This window comes from Elephas maximus, chromosome 11 (genome assembly GCF_024166365.1).
Source record: "Elephas maximus indicus isolate mEleMax1 chromosome 11, mEleMax1 primary haplotype, whole genome shotgun sequence".
NCBI classification, from domain to species: Eukaryota; Metazoa; Chordata; class Mammalia; order Proboscidea; family Elephantidae; genus Elephas; species Elephas maximus.
Window position 1 is genome coordinate 110490081 of NC_064829.1, and position 21947 is coordinate 110512027.

The following is a 21947-nucleotide window of genomic DNA, read 5'->3' on the forward strand; positions in this document are numbered from 1 at the left end:
AAATGAATATATAAAAGAAGACGTTCATTAGCTGATAGTTGAGGGACATGAAAATGGGATGATAGAACCTGGCAGCAGGTGAATTATTCTTCAAAATGGAGTGAGGAGAATTTGGGAGTGGTGGAGAGAGCAACCAGATAAGGATGATGGGGGTTGTGTTTAGGGGCAATGACCGGGCACGATGGTTGAAGCTGGGGTATTCCTCAAGACAGCCCAACCAATCAGAGTTCTGTGATGTGGGCTGGAGAAATAGTGATTAATTACAGCAGAATCTAAAGGTCCATTTTGCTTTCTACACTGAAGTCACACACAACAATCAACATCCTACATTCAACAGATTTGCGTTCCTGGTTGCCTTTTTTTTTTTTTTTTTTTTTTGCCTTTTGAAAGGAGAGTACATTCAAGGAGAAAGGGTTATGACCCACATTTGGGTTAACATCAGGCCAGAGGCAACAGGACTGCATAAGGGTGAAGAATAGACAAGGATTTGGTGGAGGCAGAAAGTCTAGCAAGTGGTCATGAGAAAGTAAATCTGAGAATTTTGCAGAAATGTTGGATGGGATTTTGATATCTTACTGAGTGTACAAAATATAGAGTTCTATATTTTCAGGGTGATCTTGGAACACCTGTGTTCCATGGCAGGTAATAATGCCCATCTCCTATAGATGCTGTGGAGATTTAGTGAAACAAGGTGGTTGGCTGCACCTGTACATGCAGGCAGATATTGTCCTCTGACACTGCTCTCTGAACCCAACAGGTGGCACTCAGTGGGCCACCAGGCAGAACTCATAGGTAGGGGGAATATTGCCAAATCCGGAGATTTTGGGGGTGATGTCAATGTCGGCAGGCGGCACTAGAGGACGCAGGGAGAAGTTCTGAAGAATGGAGGTGAAGTAGAGAAAGAGTTCCATTCGGGCCATGGCCTCACCCAGGCAGACGCGCTTTCCTGTGGGCACAGGGGAGGGTAGAATATCAGCTCACACAAGCACAGGATAATGGGACGGGGCATGGGGAATTTGGGCCAGACCACCTTTCCGAGCCTCAGGTGCTTCCAGTGCACCTCAGTGGGTCACACTAGAACGCACTTAAAGGGTTCATGTATTACCATGCCCAGCTAAGGGGCTCAACACTTGGCATTACTTCTCTTATACTCAGATCACTAGATAGACCAAGGGTCGGGGGAAGGATGTAGGGTGTTCCTGGGGGAATTCCAGTCCATAGCAACATACCAGAGGAAAAAGGAACAAAGGCTTCATTCTTCTTGAAACGGCCCTGCTCATCCAGGAAGTGTTGTGGATAGAAAGCATCTGGGTAGCGGAAGTATTTGGGGTCTTTGAGGACTGAACCAAGTAGGGGAAACACATCGGTGCCCTGGATTGTAGAAGGGGACAGTTAGGGGATATCCAATATTGAGGTATGATGGTAAAAGGGTAGGGACACATAAAAGAAGAGAAGGTCAGGAGAGAAGACAGGGTGATAGAGTGGGTTCAACCCCACCTTGGGCAGAAGGAAGCCTCGGAAATGAGTGTCCCGGATGACGTTGTGGGGAACACCCATAGGCACAATGTCTGTCAGTCTCTGTATCTCATGGATCACGGCATCTGTGTAGGGCATCTTGACCCTGTCATCCACACTTGGAATCCGGTGAGGTCCAATCACCTGGTTAATCTCTTCATGGATCTTGGCTGGAAGAAGTCAGAAACAGCAGAGAAAGGGCAGGATGTGTTTGTGTTAGAGTATGAAACTTGGGAGCCATGAAGGGCCATGCTATCATACCTCCAGCAGACAGTGGGCTCTGAGGGCACTGGCTATGAGTTTTGGATTTCTTGTTTGTACTTAATTCCTGGCACAGGGGTGGTACACTATCATTATTCTCCAGACCATTGAGAGGGAGACGGCCTGGAGCCTTGAATGCCATTTGGGGCATTTGCTCTTGAAAGCACTGAGTAACCATGGGAGACTGATGAGCAGGGTAGTGTACTCATACTAGCTAGATTTTCATCAACATTTTTAGCAGGATGGGAAAAAAACAGATAGGCAACTAAGACAGGGTTGAAGCAAATGAGAAGCAGTTATGGGATAGTGATTAAAAGCATCCTTGGTGGAGTTGCCCTTCTGTCACTTCCTGAATGAGTGACCTTGGGCAAAAAAATCTTACCTATGATCTTCTGTTTCTTCATCTTGAAAATGGATGTGATAGCTATACCAAGATCATAGACATTTGAAGATTATATGAAATTGAATGTGCAATAAACTAAGACATGCCTATATGCGGAAGGTGTTAGGGGTTCAATTATGTTCTCCAAAGATATGTTGAAGACAATCCCTGGTACCTGTGAATGTAACATTATTTGGAAATAGGGTCTTTGCAGATGCAATTAGTTAGGTTATCATGAGATCGGACTGGAGTAAGGTGGGCCGGTATGATTGGTGTCCTTATAAGATAAGGAGAAGAGACACACAGAGACACGGAATGATGACAGTCATATGAAGACAGAGATTGGAATTAAGCTGCTACAAGCCAAGGAACACTGAGTGCTACCAGAAACTAGAAGAGACAAGGAAGGATATTCCCCTAGAGTCTTCAGTGAGAGCATGACTCTGCCAACACCCTGAATTTAGACCTCTGGCCCCCAGAAGTGTGAGAGAATAGATTTCTGTTCTTTTAAGCCACCCAGTTCGTTGTACTTTGTTACAGACACACTAGGAAACTAATGTAGAAGGTGTCCCGTAAATATTTGATTATTTATAGTAGTGAAAGACAAACTAGAACAAGAAGGGTGAGGTTATAAAAATGTGAGTGCAAACAAGTTAGCCTATCCCACCATCTGAACCAGGAAAAATCTGTTGCCTTGTTTTAACTTTATTGGGATTGAAAGGGGCTAAAATTGAGGAGATGTCTTAAGGAAGACAATGAGGCACTCATCTTGGTAGTTCCACAAACAGACCAGACTGCCACTTATCGGAGATGAATTCTACTTAGTTCTGGCACTGTGGTAAGCAGAATAATGGTCACCAAAGATGTCTATCTCCTAGTCCCTGAAACCTGTGACTATTAACTTATATCACAAAAAGGTCTTTGCAGATGCATTTAAATTAAGGATCTTGAGGTGGGAAGATTATCCTAGATTATCCAGGTGACTCTTAAATATAATCACACGTGTCCTTATAAGAAGGAGGCAGGAGGCTCAAAGTTAGAGAAAGGGATGTGAGAATGAAAACAGAAAAAGATTTGAAGATACTAACTGATGGTTTTGGAGATAGATGAATGGACTATGAGTCAAATATACAAGGATTACAGCTCTAGCAACTGGAAACGCAAGGAAGTAGGTTCTACCTTATAGCTTCTAGAGGGAGAATGGCCCTGCTGGCACCTTGATTTTGGTCTAGAGAAAGCCAGTTTAGACTTCGATTCCAACTCATAGTGACCCTACAGGACAGAGTAGAACTGCCCCATAGGGTTTCCAAGGAGTGGCTGGAGTCGCTGACCTTTTGGTTAGTAGCCGAACTCTTAACCACTGTACCACCAGAGTTCCTCCAGAGCTATAGGGTAATACATTTGTGTTGTTTTAAGCAACTAAGTTTGTGGTAGTTTTTCACAGCATCAATGAGAAACTAATATAGGCATCAAGTAGAAGATTAAATTAAATGGCCTTCCATGGATGAGATTCCAAGATTTTGTACTCATTATTTTTGGAGGGTCTATAGCACACTGAGTATAGCTTGAAAAGTCTCAGACTGTAGGATTCTAAGGTTTAAAAGCATGTCTTTCTTCCTGCTGGGAGTCGGGGCACCAGGAAAACATGTTGAAGAGAACCCTTACCTTCCACTTCAGGATGTTTCATGAGCAACAGGAATCCATAGTGAAGGGTGGAGCTCACGGTCTCCGTGCCAGCAAAGAAGAGGTTGAGAGTGGTGAGGACTAAATTCTTGAGGTTGAATTCTGTGTGGGGGTTATTTGTATCCTAAAAGTGAGGAGGACAATAAACAGAATCACCCTTCCCTGTATGTCTTCCTATTTCCTCCCTGGGTTAAGGGAAGGGTTTTGTGAAAAGACAATATCTGGGTAAAGCATGTGGGTATCTGGGGTAGAACATTCCAGGCAGAGGAAACAGCAAGAGCAAATGTTCAGAAACAAGGGGTACTGTTATTTTAGAGGGACAACAAGGAGAAAGCCAGCGTGGTTGTAGTAAGGTGAATAATGGCAGAATGGAAGGACAAGAAAGTAGAGTTCTTTGTGAATTTGAAAGTTCTAGGACATGATGGTGTATAATTCTAAACTTCTGAGTGCTTAGGTTCTATGACATAAAAATATAAATTTCTGAACTTCTAAGATTCTACGAATCATAAATATTGAACTTCTAAATTCCTAAATCACCAAAACATTTAACATCTAAGTTTCTCAAATTCTAAAATTCTAAAACTATCATTCTACTTTTCTACAGATTTATCTCGCTGGCATATATGATTAGAAAGGTATATGGTTTTAATTGTCCATGATTATAACACTTTAAGATTCAGTGATTTATGCTAAATTTTTGAGAGTTTACACTTTAATGGTTTCTACATTTTATTTCTAAATGCAAGAAAACCATGTGAAACAATACTTGCTCTTTTGTCCCCAATGTGTTTACATATAGTTTTATTGAGACAAGGCCTAGGAATTGAGAAAATGAGAGGAAAGTGTTGGTGGAAGGGGAAGAGGTACCTGGTGCATCTTGATGATGAAGCAGTCAATGAAGTCCCGAGGATGTTGGGGGTCAAGAGATGCTTCGTTGATCTTGACCCTAGAAGCAATGAAGTCCTTGAGCTCCTCTATCAGATAGTAGATTCGATTGTGTCTTCCTGGAAAATACTGCATGATTCCGGAATACATATCATACAGCTGTGGGCAATAGAGCAGAGAAGATTCGTCACTGATGGGGCTAGCATGAGCTGAATCTAGAACCACAAAGCTGGGCTCAAACTCTAGCACGGGGTCTGAGGCTTGGGCATGTCCCTTCACTCTTTGAGACTCGATACTTGCGTCCCAGGATGGGGAGGATTAAGTCAGTTATAAGCAGGTGATTATGTAATTGAGTTTGGGGTAGGGCGGACAGAGAAGTGGCTGGTAGGCACCTGTGCCCAGGGTGTGCTCATCTCGATGAAACTCTCGTTGATCAGCCTCAGCAGTTTCAGGAACTGCTTGTCCTCATAGTCAAAGCGGCTTCCGAAAACGACAGAACTGATGACGTTGGAGACAGTGCGGCTCAGGAAGAAGGTGGGGTCGATGGGGGCACCTGGTGATGAGAATTGTCTACGTTGCAGGAAATTATTGGGAACATGGGATGTGGAATCGCTCAGTCCTGCATGGAGTCCTAGCTTTAAGACTTAATATCATGTGTGAGTCACTTCATTGTTGTTGTGATTTTGAGCCTAGATTTCCCAATCTGCAATTTTTTTTAATAGCCACTTTATTGATTTATGAGAACTCAGTACAGTGGTACATGTAAAGTGGTTGGCACACTGCCTTGCATGCATTAATTACTCAATAAACGCTAGAAAGCCTTGACATTATTATTTTTTTGTACGTGTTTGGGGGATAGTGTTACAAATTTGGGAAAGAAGTACTAGTAAGAGATATATACAAAAAAGAATGACTGGATTCTGAGTCTTGCTCTACCATTGGTTCTATTTGGGCTATTAAGAATATCCTCCCCTATGCCTCAGTCGTCTCCATCTGCAGAATAGGATGCTGGTGTCATGTCAGTGGATTTTGGGACATTTTCCACAGAAAAATGTACATACTCACATATATGCAAATTTGAAAATGTTTCTGGGCATAGCTAGATGTTCAAGAAATCTTTTTCCAGAATTCTATATATGTAGATTTGACTTGTTGGACACTAATGACAAAAGACCAGATGAGTTGTGGAATGACATCAAGGATATAATAAATGAAGAAAGCAAGAGGACATTAAAAAGACAGGAGAGAAGGAAAAGACCTAAATGGATGTCAGAAGAGACTCTGAAACTTGCTCTTGGAAGTCAAGTAGCTAAAGCAAAGGGAAAAATCTTAAAGTAAAAAAGCTGAACTGAGTATTTCAAAGAGTGACTTGAGAAGAGAAAGTAAAGTATTACCATGACATGTACAAAGAACTGGAGATGAAATACACAAAAGGGAAGAACATGCTCAACATTTTTCAAGCTGAAAGGACTGAAAAAATTCAAGCCTCAAGTTGCAATACTGAAGGATTCTATGGCGAAAATATTGAACAACGCAGAAACCATCAAAAGAAGATGGAAGGAATACTCAGTGTCACTATACCAATAAAAATTTGCCCAAGTTCAACCATTTCAGGAGGTAACATATGATCAGGAACCGATGGTACTGAAGGAAGAAGCCCAGGCTGCACTGAAGGCATTGGTGGAAAACAAGGCTCCAGGAATTGACGGAATACCAATTGAGATGTTTCAACAAACGGATGCAGCTCTGAAAGTGCTCACTTGTCTATGCCAAGAAATTTGGAAGACAGCTACCTGGCCAACTGACTGTCAGAAATCCATATTTATGCCTATTTCCCAAGAAAAGTGATCCAACCGAATGCACAAATTATTGAACAATATCATTAGTATGACATGTAAGCAAAATTTTACTGAAGATCATGCAAAAGTGGCTGCAGCAGTATATCAATAGATAACTGCAGAAATTCAAGCTGGATTTAGAAGAGGATGTGGAACCAGGGATATCATTGCTGATGTCAAGTGGATCCTGGCTGAAAGCAGAGAATACCAGAAAGATGTTTACCTGTGCTTTATTGACTACGTTAAGCCATTCAACTATATTGGTGAAGAATATCGAATATACTATGAACTCCAAAAGAACTGTCAAATCTGTCTTGGAAGAAGTACAACTGGATTTGCAAGACTCCATCTCACATACTTTGGACGTATTACCAGGAGGAATCAGTCCCTGGAGAAGGACATCATGCTTGGTAAAGTAGAGGGTCAGCGAAAAAGAGGAAGACCTTCAACAAGATGGATTGATACAGTGGCTGCCGCAATGGGCTCAAGCACAGCAACAACTAAGAGAATGGTACAGGACCAGACAGTGTTTTGTTCTGTTGTGCACAGGACCTCTATGAGTGGGAACCTACTGGACGGCACCTAACCGCAACCTAACGATATAGATAGTCAAAGCATTCACATAGATGCTGTTAAGCAACCATGGAGCCCAGGTGAGGAATCTGATTTAGAGAAAAATTTCTCTCTATCTCTTATCTATTTATCTTGGTATTTCTCAGCTTCTGTGTCTTTTCTCTCTAGACCTCAGTGGTTTCTGACTTTATTTTTGGATGGGATTGGACTCTGTAAATAATGTAATGAAATTTAATGATGTATCCAGCAAAAGGCACAAGCTCATATATCCCCAAAGTAGGCATACAATTTCAGGAGTTCACAGACTCCCTCAGATTCATTGAGATTGAGGTTCTCTGGACAAGGTCTTTCAATTTTTAACATTGAACCTGACTAGAAAAATCTGTGAAGCTTAAATCAAACTTTTTGTCCACTCCCATTATAGTACTTCCTCCCACCAAGGCCTACCTTTTCTAAACTGAGCTTTCTACAACCACCTGGTCCCCTTATAGCTCTCCTCTGTGTGACCCCAGTACCGTCGGTCTTCCGTAATGCCTCCAGTAGGTAGCCAGCCTCCTCCTGGATCCGCTCCTCAATGCTTCGCTTTCCCATCCCAAAGTCCCGGAGAATGGTCAGGGAGAAGCGGCGGAGAATCCTCCATCGTTCACCATTAGCCAGGGCTACACCTGCCAGAATCTCAGTGTCAGGCCATTGCCTCCTCTCACCCCCTTATGTCTCCAACTCTTGCTGGACCATGATGAAGACATATCATGAAAGCTCTAAATTCTTCTCTCCAGGACCCCCTCCTAATTTCCCAGTCTGGATGGGGAGACTAAGGTTGCCTTTCTATAGGATCCTCAAATATAGCCTAGGGCTGAAGTGAGGGAAAAGGGAATCAGAGTAGAAAGAACCAGGGGATATCAAGGAGACCTTCTCAAAGGGGAGAGAGCTGGATAAATACTTGGATGAATGCGTAGGAAGTTTGGATAGTAATGGATAAAATGTCATGTGGAGCACCCTGAAATGGGCAAGCACCCTCTATTTTCTATATACCTCTTGTAGTCTCTGGACATGTTCCTGTAAGTACACACAAGCTCAGACCTGGGCATCAACATATTTACACAAAAGGAGTTATTACTCAGTAAGAAACATTTAGAGATTCCCAACCTAATTCTTCCCCATGATTCTTCTACCACATTCCTTCCCCTCTCCAATGCTCCTTCTTCTTAACCCCATCCAAATTTCTCCCCTTCTGCATCCAATACCTTTTTCCCCCCAACTGAAAAACAAAAAGAAGCATTTAGAATGGACATTTGGAAAGCTAATGAGAGAGTAGGTGGTTGGATAGAAGGAAGAGCTTATGACTGGACTGATGTATGGATAGAAGAGCTAATGGATGGGTGAACAGTTAATGGATGCATGATTTGAGAATTGAATAGATAAATGGTTGTAAAGATTAATAAATGAATGAATGAATGAATGGAAGTATAGGTAGGTGAAAGGATAAATGGCAGGTAAAGGATAGATGTCTAGATATTTGTATAGAAAGAACAATGAATAAATGTATCTTTGGGTGGATTATGAATCAGTGAATAAGTGGGTAAGTGGACGTAAAGGTGGAGGGAGAGATGGATGGATGGAGTGAATGAATGATGTGAGGCTACTTGTAACTGAAGGGTATGAGTAGATACAGATGGATGTGTGGGTAACCCTATAAGTGAGTTTACCTAAATAGGGGATGCAAGAGCCTATGTGTTTAGAAAGGTATGAAGGAAGGTTGGCCATGAGGGCATGTGTGGGTACACAAAGAGTATAGCTACTCCATTAAAAGTTAGAGCAGAAGTAGCACAGCAAGCACTCTGGAGTCAGTAAATTGAGTTCAAATCCTGGTTTTTCTATTTATTCACTCTGTGACATTACCTGAGATTTCTCACCTTCAGCTTCCTTATTTGACAAGTTAGTACAACATTAGCAATTCTCTCAAGGAGTCCGTGCAGTATTGCATGTAGAGTTCTTATCAAAGAACCTCGGGCATAGGAAGTACGTTATAAATATGTCTGTTGTTATCATTGTTGTTACCTACCATGACCTAGGAAGTTTCGCTCTATGGAAGCCAATTCTCCACGGCCACTGAAATCATCTGCTTGGTCTACCAGGGCCTCCTTCACTGCTTCATGTCCACATAAAACAACTACTGGCCTGGGTCCCATGTACACAGTGAACACAGGGCCATATTTCTCCTTGAGCTAGGGGTGGAAGAGGACAGAAGAGGAAGATGCTGGTTACTGCACCAAGTGTAGATCAATCAAGGATTGTAGGGGTGGTGATTTCAGGAGGTCACTGACGACGGTAGGAAGAATAAAGTGTAAGCCCTGGGTTTGGAAAGACTATTGAGAAAAAGACATAGAAGACTGGGTTCCTGTTATCTTGGGCAAGTCTTATCACCTCAAGCCTTAATTTCCTCATCTGTAGAATGATGAGGAAATGAACTCCAAGACCTATGCTTCTCTTTCCAAAATGCTAAATTACCAAAATCCTAAGATTATCATGATACTGAGTATCAAAGTTCTAAGACGAGGTCAGTGTGAGTGTCCTTGTGTTTAAGAATGTAAGTCCTTAGATTCTGAGAGTCTGAAGTCCCAATATACTAGAAGTCTGTGCTACCAAGGTTTTGAGAGTCTAGAATTCTAAGATTCAGAAAGTCTGCGTTTCCAAGATTCTGTGTTTTCTAAAGTCATAAGCTTCTAAACATAACTGGCTACAGAATTAAATGCTTCCATCCCTGCCCAAGATGAGGTAAACAGACTCACCTTCATGAAAGACTGAAAGGTGGTGTCAGTGCGGACTTGCAGGATGTTTCCCAGGAAAGGCAGCGGCATGGGGCCTGGGGGCAGCTTCCCTCCCTTGCTGATTCTATTCCAGGCAATGAGGATAATCAGACAAGAAAAGCAGAGTGCTAGAAAGATAGTGAAAGCCCCTCCTAGCTCCATGGTGCCAGGCGGAGAACCTGTATACAGGGCCCCAGATCCTACCTAAATAGGTTTTGGGAGATCAGCTTATCCAGAAGTGTGAATACCTGGAATTTTAGCTTTCTGGGTGTTGGATGCCATCAGGGAAGAGTTTGCTTTGTTGTAAAGTAGTTATATAACCTCTAATCTCCTACCTGAGTAAATGTATATCAAATTCTTCCAAGAAAATCCTCTGGGGCCGTCCCTTCTCTTCACATTTTTAGCCCCCGGTCCTTTACTCCCCAGATCAATGCCTAGTCTCTACATCTTTTCGTGGGGTGTAGGAGTCAGGTGAACATCATTACTAGGCTCTTATGTTTGGGAGTAAGACAATCTGGGTTCAAGTTTCAGCTCCATCTTTTCCTTAATAGACAAGTCACTTAACCTTTCTGTGCCTCAGTTTCCCTACACATCAAATATGCTAACCATAGTGTTTTGGAAAGTCTTGTTAAAAAAACAGGCATCGCCCATACACAACTCATAGGCTGCTGCATCCCCTATTACCTAGACTCATTTATAGGGTTACCCATTCATCCATCCCCATCTACCTATACCCTTCAATTCAAGTAGCCTCACATCATTTATTCATTCCATCCATCCATCCGTCAATCCATCTGTCCTTACTTTCTCTTTGCCAGACCCAAATTAGTCAGGATTGTTTTTCAATAAAGAAAATGAAACAAAGATTTAGAATACCAGGAGAAATCAATCAAAATCAATTCAACAAGTTGTTTTGTTTACTAGTAAAGATAATATTAAGTAATAATAATCAAAGATTATCTGTGCTGGTTTATCAGACCCTTGCTGGTGAATGTGTGTGTGAGTTTTCAAAGTCTAAGATGTAGAGACCACTACTCACCCCAAAGCTCTAGAGGGGAAGATCACCTCTAGCTAGACACATGCATGGCATAATCCCTAGAGAAGGACATCATACTTGGTAGAGAGTCAGCAAAAGGGAGGAAGACTCTCAATGAGGTGGATTGACATAGTGGCTGCAACAGTGGGCTCAAACATAGCAAGGATTGTAAGGATGGCACAGGACCAGGCAGTGTTTCATTCTGTTGTACATAGGTTCACTATGGGTTGCAACCGACTCGAGGGCACCTAACAACAACAACAAATAATCTAAGTCGTTCTCAGCACTTTTTCTTTTTTTTTCAAAAGATGGTAAATCTCCTTTACAGACCTGAAATGGAATTCCCTGGTATTATATCCTACCTACACATGTGATTAAACAAATTTCAATGCCCTTATCATGTCTCTGGATTCTCAGACACATTCTCTAGGAAATTGAATCCCTGAGAGAATCTGCAGGTTTTGGTAATAGGGCTTGGGTGGCTGGGCAATTCATCCTGTGTCCAAGAGAGACAGTGAGAATTCTGGAAAAACCAAATGAGTCATGCAGTTCAACCTTCTAGGTCTTGGATCTTCTCTATTGATGTGTTTTCTGGGACTAGAGATTCAGCTTTAGGCTGCCTTCTCTTTAACATTCCTAGGCTTCACCTCCTCCTTCCAATCTGACCCCACCGCCACCCACACACACACAGGTACAAACATTCATGACTTGACTTTTACCTATCCTGTGGTGGTATTTATGTGGTGGTGGTGGAGGAGGGATAGTCTAGTCTTCCCATTCAGACACCTGCAATCAGGAGTGAAGGTGCTTAAAATAAAGGTTGGAAGCAAGTTAAAGAGGAAAAATGACTGCAGAGAACTTGACTACAGAGAAACCCAGAGAAGGGCAGCTTATGTCAGACAACATGTGATAGAGATAGAGACCGAGACTGACAGAGATGAATAGAAAAGAGAGGTGAAGAGAAGAGAACCAAAGTCAGATGAAAATAGAGATGAGAGAGGGTGGGGAGGATTGAGATTGAATGAGCCAAAGATAAAGGCCCAGGTAGACACAGGCTTTTTTTTTTTTTTCCTAAAAAAAAGGAAATACAAAGAAACAGAAAGAAGGCGATAGAATCAGAAGGAAAAACAAACAGAAAAAAATTTCATTGAGGACCAGATAGTGACTGAGAATGTGACACAGTTTTTAAAGAAGGAAACAGAAGAACTTAAGAGCTAGCTCTTCCTTCTTTTCCGTCTCTCTCACACACACCGAAAACAATGACAGAAAGGACTCAGAGACAGAATTCAAAATAGGAAAAAAAAAAAAAAAAAAGGCAGACATGGAGGATGACAGAGAGACAGAGGCAAAGAAACAGATGCAGAGACAGAGACAAGCTCAGGGCTGAGTGAGAAAGTAAGAGGATGATTTGGACTCCATGGAGTGGGTACATGAAGTGCGGGATCATTTTAGGGCTACTCACACATCCCTCCTTATGGAACTAAGTGATGTTGTGATGCTGCCAAGGCTATCGCTACTTATTTATTACGTACCAGCTTTGTGCCAGTCACCAAGCTATGTGCTTGACAAGCAGAATATCTTCTGATCCAAACAACCACTTTACAAGGCAGGGCATGTGGTCAGAGGTGACTCAAGTAACCCTAACACAGTGTTCTTAACCTAAGATGGCTGGATGGACTTGAAGGAGGTCTGTGAAATGCTCTGGAATGGTATGTACCATTGGACAATACCTTGCCTACCAGGAGAAATGCATTCAGATGTTTTGGAGTAATTGGAAGTAAAGTTCTCATGGCCATCTGGTTTGATACATCAATCTATGTATGATCATATTTGAGAAAATGTTTGTATTTCAGAGATATCTTGATGTCCCCCAATATCTGTTTCCCCCTTCTACCACAGTATTCGATCATATCCAGACACATGGCTATCCAGAATAAGACAATATTTCCCAGACTTCCTTTCAGCTGGGAGTGGCCATGTAACCAAGTTTTGGTCAATAGGATGTGAGTAGAGATGGTGTGTGTAACTTCCACATTATGCTCTTCAAAGGAGGGGGCAGGTTTTCCTCCTGAATATTTCCTGCTTCTGGTGGCTGGAATGATGATATGAAGGTGGAGAGGTAAACACCCTAAGGAAGGATGAGCAAAAATATGGAAGGAGCCTGAGTCTTTGACACCATTGAATTACAGATGCTGGAACTATCAAACATAGTTAAAATAACTATGATAAGTATATTAAAGGCTCTAATGGAAAAGGTAAACAGCATGCAAGATCAGATAAACAATTTCAGCAGAAGTGTAAATTACAAGAAGCAATTGAATGAAAATGCTAGAAATAAAAAACGAAGTAGCAGAAATCAATTTGACAGTTTCTTATAAATTTAAACATACATTTATCTACTGTACTCTTTGATATTTACTCAATAATTTAAAAACTTAATAACCAAAACAGGCAAAAAACCTCATTGCTCTCAAGTTGATTCGGACTCATAGTGACTGTATAGGACAGAATAGAACTGTCCCATAGGGTTTCCAAGGAGCAGTTGGTGGATTCGAACTGCTGACCTTTTGGTTAGAAGGTGAAATTTGTATGTGAATATTTACACCACCTTTATTCATAGTCGTTAAAAGCTGGAAGCAGCCAATACATAGATGAGAGGATGATTTGGGCTCCACGGAGTGGATGCATGAAGTGGAATCAGGACTTTTTAATACGTTTTTTAGTCACACATCCCTCCCTCTGGGACTAAGTGATACTGTGATGCTGCCAAGGACATCTTTATTTATTTATGTACCAGCTTTGTGCCAGGCCCCAAGCTGAATGCTTGCCAAACAGGGGTAAGAATTACCAACCTGTGGTACATCCGTACAATGGGATTCTCTTTGGCTGTTAAAACGAACAAGCTTTTGACTCTCTTAACAGCATGGATGATCCTTAAATGCATTAAACTAAGTGAAAGAAAGCAAACACCAAAGGCTAAATATTGTATGATTCCATTTATATCACATTCTTAAAAGTACAAAACTACAGGTGTGGAAAAAGAATTAGAAGTTGCCAGGAGTTAGGGGAGGGAGGAGTAGTTGACTACAAATGAGAGTCACATGGAAAAATTTAGGGTCAAATAACTGTTATCTACCACACTGAAGGAGCCCTGGTGGCACAGTGGTTAAGAGCTTAGGCTGCTAACCAAAAGGTCTGCAGTTTGAATCCACCAGCCACCCCTTGGAAATCCTAAGGGGTAGTTCTACTCTGTCCTATAGGGTCGCTTTGAGCTGGAATCTACTCAACAGCACTCAACAACAACATATAAAGTATTACAGCCAAGAAAACCCTATGGAACAGTTTTGCTCTGTAACACAGAGTTGCCATGAGTCGGGATCCACTCAGAGACAACTGATGCCAACAACATTACTAAAGAAAGAAGGAGTGAATAGATGTAGGGAAAGAATTCATAGTGTCTGACTTAGTAACTGACTGAGGGCTGGTGGGGAAACAGAAGGAAAACACCATGCAAAGAGCGAGGTTGATAGTTGATATTCAGCAGATGCATGTGTCCTTATGAAAGTTTGAGAGGAGGGGCTGGGGTCCCAGAAAGCTACTTAGACGTAGCAGAAATAAATGCTTTTGGGCTTGCTGCCACTTTTGCTCATGTGATTCCTGATGGTCAGGAAACGCAAAAAGGGCGAAGGCCCCACAAATCTCATTGGCACCAGGAGGAAGAAACTGTCCTTGGCCATGGGCCCTGGTTACAAAGACCCTGGGATTTAGTTTCTTCAGTAGCCTGAATACTTTTGGAGTAAGTTTCCTGGGGGTGGGTCCCACAAGGGCGTTTACTGAGGTTGTGAAGTTACGAAAGCTTCTAGTCACTGCCCTGAGCTCACCACTGAGCGCCGAGCTCTTGGGGCCATTCTCTTGTCTTCATTCCTACAGCACCTCGTGCACTCATGACCACACCCTCCAGTGTTGTCCTCTGAGAGCAGGTCTAAGGTTGCGGCTGAAAGCACACACTCTGGGGCCAGGTGGAACTGGGTTCAAGTCCTGCCTCAGCTACTTTCTTGCTGTGTGTGACCTTGAGCAAGACACGTCACTTCTTTGAGACTCAGTTTTCTGTAAAAAGAGAGTACCAGTAATAATACCTTCCTCACAAGATTGTTGTGTAGATTAAATGTACTTAAAGTCATTAGTGTGGATCCCTGGTGGCAAAGTGGTTAAGAGCTCAGCTGCTAACCAAAAGGTCGGCAGTTTGAAGCCAGCGGGTGCTCCTTGGAAACTCTATGGAGCAGTTCTACTCTGTCCTATAGGGTTGCTATGAGTCAGAATTGATTCGATGGACTTAACAACAACAAAGTCATTAGCATGGTGCCATTATTATTATTCGACAACTGTTCTCTAACATAGGATCTTTACAAAAAAAAAAAACAAAAAACCCAAACCCATTTGCCATCAAGTCGATTTCTACTCATAGTGACCCTATAGGACATTGTAGAACTGCCCTATAGGGTTTCCAAGGAGCAGCTGGTGGATTTGTACTGCCGACCTTTTGGGTAGCACCTGAGCTCTTAACACTGTGTCACCAGGGCTCCATAGGCTCCTTAGCCCTTTGAAATATGTTCTCAGGGAAAAATTTATTATAAGAGGTGGGGAAGGGGCAATAGTTAGAGCAGGGAGGCTGAGTAGTCAGGCCGAGGGTAGACTGAGGCTGATGGCAATGGGTAGTGGATAGACTACAGCATGAACTTTCAGTTGGGTGCTGGACCAACAAAGGAGGCAGGGAGAAGGAGGGGATTACCCATTCCTGAGCATTTCTTGTGTACCACACTGTGCTAAGTTCTTTGGTTTGCTGTGGTGGAAAAACCACTAGTCTGTTTAAGTTTAAAAACAGAGTTTTATTATGGTGAAAAAAGCATTTTGCAAAATGGAAAACAGTGCCAGAACAATCTGAACAAAGTGCCCCAGAGGCTGCAGTAATACAGGAGCTTCTAAAGGAAAAAAAAAAGCAAACAGAAGGGTACAGCTAAAACATTTTTCATTGGTTGACATTTACGAAGTTGCAGGTGGCAAAGTCTAAGCTAACGCCTTTGCAGGAGCTGGACTCCTTTGCAAGGTTGGCTCTTGGTGATAGATAGGATCTGGCTGACTATGAGTTTCCTGGAACATTTAAAATATACAGAACAGTGTAAAGGAATCAGAAAAAAAGTTTTTTAGGTGGTCTAAAGGAAACCTGGAGCCCTGGTAGTGCAGTGGTTAAGAGCTTGGCTGCTAACCAAAAGGTCGACAGTTCAAATCCACCAGCCGCTCCTTGGAAACCCTGTGGGGGCAGTTCTGTTCTGTCCTATAGGGGTGCTACAAGTCAGAGCCGACTCGATGACAACAGGTTTGGTTTGGTTTTTGGTTAAAGGAATCTTGCCTTAGCCACTGAATCACGCATTTAACATCTTGTCTCACGCCTGTAGAGGTCTGAATTATCTTCTTCTGACATCGGCTATTTCTAAATGCAAGCTTTTCCTTTAGCAGAATAAAAAATAAGGTAGGTAAAATTGCATTTTTTCTATAGAATTGCTTATTTCTAGGTCAGAGGCACAGTGGAAATTTTACAGGAGTGATAAACTGCATCATATCACAGAAGCTGCATTTAGAAATCTGAGATGGAGTCGCTTAGGACAAGGAGAGAGTTGGTCCAGACCCCAGCCAGAAGTTGCAGTCATGTCAATAGCTGTCGTTTAGGAATGCTCTTCCTCAAATTTCATGCCCTCATTGAATCTTCACGTGTTCGTGTGTCAGTCCCATTTTGTGCATGCACAGAGAGAGACTTGCCCAACTCATATGGCTCTCAAGGGGCAGAGCTGGGATTGGTCTACCAGTTTGCACCTCCAGGAGCTATCTTCCACCAGGGGACAGTGACTTGCATAGGTCTCCTCTCTTCAGGCTGCCCTGGGGGTGGGGAGGGGCTGAGGGATGGGACAAGCTGGTATGTAACAGGGAGGGAGTAGGAAATGATGAGGTATGTGGGTGGGATGTGGAGAAACCAAGTGCTGAAGTGTAGGTGTTGGGAGTCTGTAGTTGTTATCATTGTTCTTGTTGTTAGCTGCCGCAGAGGCAGTCTTTGACTCATGTGACCCTGTGAATACTGAAACGAAATGCTGCCTGGCCCTGTGACATCTCCAGAGTCGGTTGCAAAATGGACCATTGTGATCCATAGGGTTTTCATTGTCTGATTTTCAGCGGTAGTTTGTCAGACCTTTCTCTTAGTCCATCTTAGTCTGGAAGTGCTGCTGTTACCTGTTCAACACCATTTTTCAACCTGTTCAACAATGTTGCTGTGTGCCATCAAGTTGATTCTGACTCATAGCAACCCTATAGGTCAGAGTAGAACTGCCCCGTAGAGTTTCCTAGGCTGTGATCTTTACGGAAGCAAACTGCCACATCGTTCTCCCTCCGAGTGGCTGGTGGGTTCAAACCACCAACCTCTTGGTTAGCAGTCCAGCACTTAACCATTGCGCCATGTGCAAGGCCTCCACTGACAGACGAGTGGTGGCTGTGCGTGAGACGCATTGGCTGGAAATCAAACCCTAGTCTCCCGTATGGAAGGCAAGAGTTCTACCACTGAACCACCAATGCACTGGTTGGGAGTATAAGCTGCTTAATATTTTTTTCTGGTGGGTAAGATGGTGATCTATGTGATTTCCTGAAGCACCATGGTGATCAAGACCCACTGGGAGGAGGTGGGAAGGAAAGCACTTCTTTCTTTGTAGGAACCCAGTACTGGGGAGGAGACCAGGCATTCTTCCTTCTGTTCTCAGGGGTCTTGGTTCTGGGAAACTGGATCCCCCAGGCCTCAACCTGGCTGATTTGAGTGACTTCCCAAAATTTCCACTGGCATCTTGGTTCCATAGCTTTGTGCCATTTCTGGGTGGTGGAGGAGAGCCCTGGCACCTGCCTACCTCTTATGGGAAGTCCACCCTTACTGCAACCTCTGGCTCCCAGTCGATGCTCCTCACTCCTTCCTGTCCTGTACTGTTTATTCTGACTCTCCCCAGGCTAGGTGCAATGGGTAACTTTTATATGGTCTTTCTAGCCATGGCCTTGTAACTCTTGCCCAACCGATTGGCTGGACTGTTCAAATAAGGTTAATTATGGCCTACCAAGGGGATTGGTCAGTTTTGCCATCCCACTAGGCTTAAAATGAGCCATCCCAGAAGCAGAAAGAGAAGATATCACCACCACCAAGAAAGAAGAGCCAGGAGTGGAGTGTGTCCTTTGGACCTAGGATTCCTGCACTGAGAAGCTCCTGGAACCAGGAGACTCAGAGAGAGAGAGAGCCGTAACAGTGAAGATGACAAAAAGTGGCGGCAGAGAAACATGGCAGCAGAGACTGGCAGGAGAACACGCAGTGGGCTTCCCAACCCATGAAGTGAGAAAGCTGAGTGGCTTTGGGCAGGAGGCTTGCTGGAGGAGGAGAGTGCCTTTGGGCACTTGGTGGAGCTAGGTTTGCCAACCCATGGAGCTGGAGCTGAGCACCATCGGGCCAAGGCTTACTGGCAGAGTGGGATTCCTTGGGGACACCTATCAGCAGAGCTAAAAGTGCTTTGTAACACTTGCCTGAGCAGGTAGAGGCTGCGGAGCCAGGGAGAGGCGTGCCCGCCGGCACGGCTGAGAAGAAGCTGTCCTGATGAAAGAACTGTATTCTCAGGGTTCCTGAACCTAAACTGTAACCTGTTACTTCCCTAATAGATGTCACAACTGTGAGTATGGTCTGTGAGTTCTGTGTGGCCATTGCAACGACTTATCAAACCCAGCAGAGAAGCAGAGTGCTGTGGAAGGAACGGTTAGTGTCAGAATTGGTAAAAAAGGCTGAAGGCATGTCTGACCTCTGCCTCAGAGGTATCAGCCTTGGGCTGTTGATCTTGATTCTCCATCCCCCTCATGAAGTTAGAGGAGGTCAGAAGCCTCTGTCATACCGTTTGTACACCAGGTGAGGGGAGGGAGTGATATCTGATCTCTCCACTCAATCCTGGAAGAATGGAACTGGGAGCTCTGTGAGGCCAGGTTGATGGACTAGGGAAATAAGAGAAGGCTTTAAAAAAAAAAAAAAAAAAAAGAAGGGTGAGAAGGAAGAAAATGTTCCCTCCTGGCCTCCTCCTCAACCCTCACCGCCCAGGGTTCATAACAATTACATAATCACTCTGCCTCACCCTCTCCCACAGGCAGCGAGCCAGAATGAGGGGTATCTGGGCAATAAGCATGAGAGAAGAGAGTAAGAGAAAGACTTCAGAGAGACAGAGCCAAAAAACAAGAGAAAGAAAGAGAGGCAGGGAGAGAGGGAAAGAAGAGGAAGGTGCAGAGAAAGAGACACAGACAGAAAGGAGAGATAAAAAGAGAGGGAGTCTCTACAAAGAGACATGAAAGAACCTAATGCCTAAAGCTAAGAGAAAGAAGCCAGTCTGGAAAGGCTACATACTGTATGATCTCAACTACATGACATGCTGGAAAAGGCTAAACTGGAGAGAGTAAAAAGATTCATGGTTGCCAGGGGTCGGGATGGGGGAATGACCCCGGGGGGAGAACACAGGATTTTTAGGGCTGTGGAACTATTCTGCAGGATGGTGTAATGGTATTATCCTGCATTTGTCAAAACTCAGCACTGTACAACACGAAGAGTGAAGGGCTAATGTAAACTATTGACTTTAGATGATAATAATGTATCAACATTGGTCCAACGATTATCACAAATGTACCACACGAACATACGGTGTTAATACAATAAAACTTGAAAGAGCCGGAAGCTGTGTAAGGTGGAAAAATCTGCCAGAGAAGGAGAAAGCAAATATTTTCCACTCATAGAGAGTGATAGAAAAGTGCTAAGACTGCACCCTGTCGAAGGTGGAAATATTGCAAGACCTGGAAAAACAAGACAGCCCCATTGACTTCCGGCTCTCACGGGTTTCACTGTAATAGGAGAATCCGTGGGGGATGGGGAGAAGAAGATATGGGAATTCTCTGTACTTTCTGTGGAATTTTTCTGTAAGTTTCTCTAAAAAGAAAAAACAAACCCTTTGCCGTTGAGTCGATTCCAACACACAGCCTCCCTAAAGGGCAAAGTAGAATTGCCCTATAGGGTTCCCAAGGAGCAGCTGGATTGAAACTGCTGACCTTTTGGTTAGCAACCAATCTCTTAGCCACTGTGCCACCAGTTTCTCTAAAAGTGTCCTAAAAACGAAGTGTATTAAAAGAAAATAAAGGAGGAAAGAGGGAGGGAGAAGGAGAAGAAAGAGGGAGAGAATGAGTAATTAGGACCCAAAGAAACAGGGAGAAGGAGTCAGAGAAAGACACAGAGAGAGAGAGGCAGAGCCAGAGATGGAGAGACACATAAAGAGAAAGGAAGAGATGGACACTCGTTCAGAGATGTGTAGACAGAGACAAAGACTGAGAGAGAATCGGAGACAGGGAGAAATCTAGGGAAACAAGAAATAGAGATTTAGAGGAGAGAGCCAGAGAAACAGACTGAGACAGAGGCCAGAGAGAGGGACTAAGAGACAAAAGGAAAAGTAGAAACAAGTCAACGAAGGAGCCAGAGACTTGCCTGGGGCAGAGAGAGATTGGCAGCAGGGAGGAGAGACCCATCCAATCAAAGGGGAAGGTGCCCTGGCTAAGACTTGCCAGCTTGGCCTGGAAAGTCTTGTGAACTGCCAGCATAGGCATTATTTTTCCAGCACCTCTTATTGCCAGGCCCTGACAGATCCGATCTCTTTTAATCCTGACAAGAAACCTCAGTGTTGAGGATGATTACAGCTATGGGTTATAGGGCACCACGAAAGGTCCCAGGCACACTCTAAGTACTTGGCACATAACACACCTAACCCTCACAGCAACCCTACCTGATAAGTGCTATGATTACCTCCATTTTACAGAGGAGGGAAACTGAGGCACACAGAGTGGTTAAGTCTCTTCTCAAAGTTGGATCCTAGTGACCAGGATTCAACCCCCTGGCAATCTGGCTCCAAAGCCTGGCATTTTAGCTCCTCTACACAGATGCATGAGCCATCATGAAGCTGAGGATCAAAGAGAGTGGCCTGCAGAAGACACAGGGTCAGGGGTGCAGCCCTACACAGTGACAAGCCACCCCCATGCACTGGACAGAGCTCTGGAGACCTAGATTCCAGTCCAGCTTTGTCACTTTGTGCAAGTCACTTTATTTATGCCTCAGTTTCCACATTTGCAAAGTAGAAATTGTAGTTCCTATGACTCTTCCCTCCTCACCAGAGTTTAAGGAAGATCAAAGATGACAGCGACATGCTAGTGCTATAAAGAACGCAGTAACTATTATTCTCTGTGTCCAGCTACTGCAGCCCACTCAGCTTTCCAGGCTCCACCCAGCTTCCCAGCCCGACTCTCACCTGGCTGTCTCCTCGTAACCCCATGACAGTCTCATAGGAAGGCGGGCAATCAGTAGGGTACAAGGGCGCTGGGCTGTCCATGGATCCATTGTAGGTGATGCTGGCAGGTTGAGGGACAGTGTTAGAGCCTGGAAAAAAAACTCCTACCCCACCGAGATCCCTCCCCACCGGTCCAAACTCCAGCTACAGCCTCCTCCCTTGGTTTCCCCAGCAAGACCTGCCAGGCCTCACCTCTGTGCATCTGTTTCCGAGCTGCAGGTATACTCCGGGGGATAGTAGGGTGGTGGGGGCACAGGGGGTACAAATTCCTCCAAGTCCAGCATGGTGTGTAGAAGAGGGGCTGGGGGTGAGGATGCACAGCCCAGAGGCCCCAGGGGCCCGGAGACTGAGCGCTCAGGGGCCAGCTGCTGCAGGGCAAGCAGACCAGAGGGAAACCTTGGTGGTGTAGTGGTTAAGTGCTACAGCTGCTAACCAAAAGGTCAGCAGTTCGAATCCACCAGTCACTCCTTGGAAACTCTATGGGGCAGTTCTACTCTGTCCTGTAGGGTCGCTATGAGCCAGAATCGACTCGAC

At 43.9% G+C, this 21947-nt stretch overlaps 1 protein-coding gene across 1 annotated transcript; it reads right to left on the reverse strand.

The window, feature by feature from the left end:
• Positions 1–764: 764 nt before the first annotated feature.
• LOC126086300 (cytochrome P450 2G1-like) lies at positions 765–10106 on the reverse strand. The gene is made up of 9 exons (XM_049902452.1): positions 9927–10106; positions 9200–9362; positions 7653–7802; positions 5119–5279; positions 4709–4885; positions 3824–3965; positions 1498–1685; positions 1230–1371; positions 765–946 (listed from the first exon to the last, which is right to left on the reverse strand). Exons 1-9 carry the CDS (start codon positions 10104–10106, stop codon positions 765–767), a joined length of 1485 nt encoding a protein of 494 aa, XP_049758409.1.
• Between the last annotated feature and the right edge of the window lie 11841 nt (positions 10107–21947).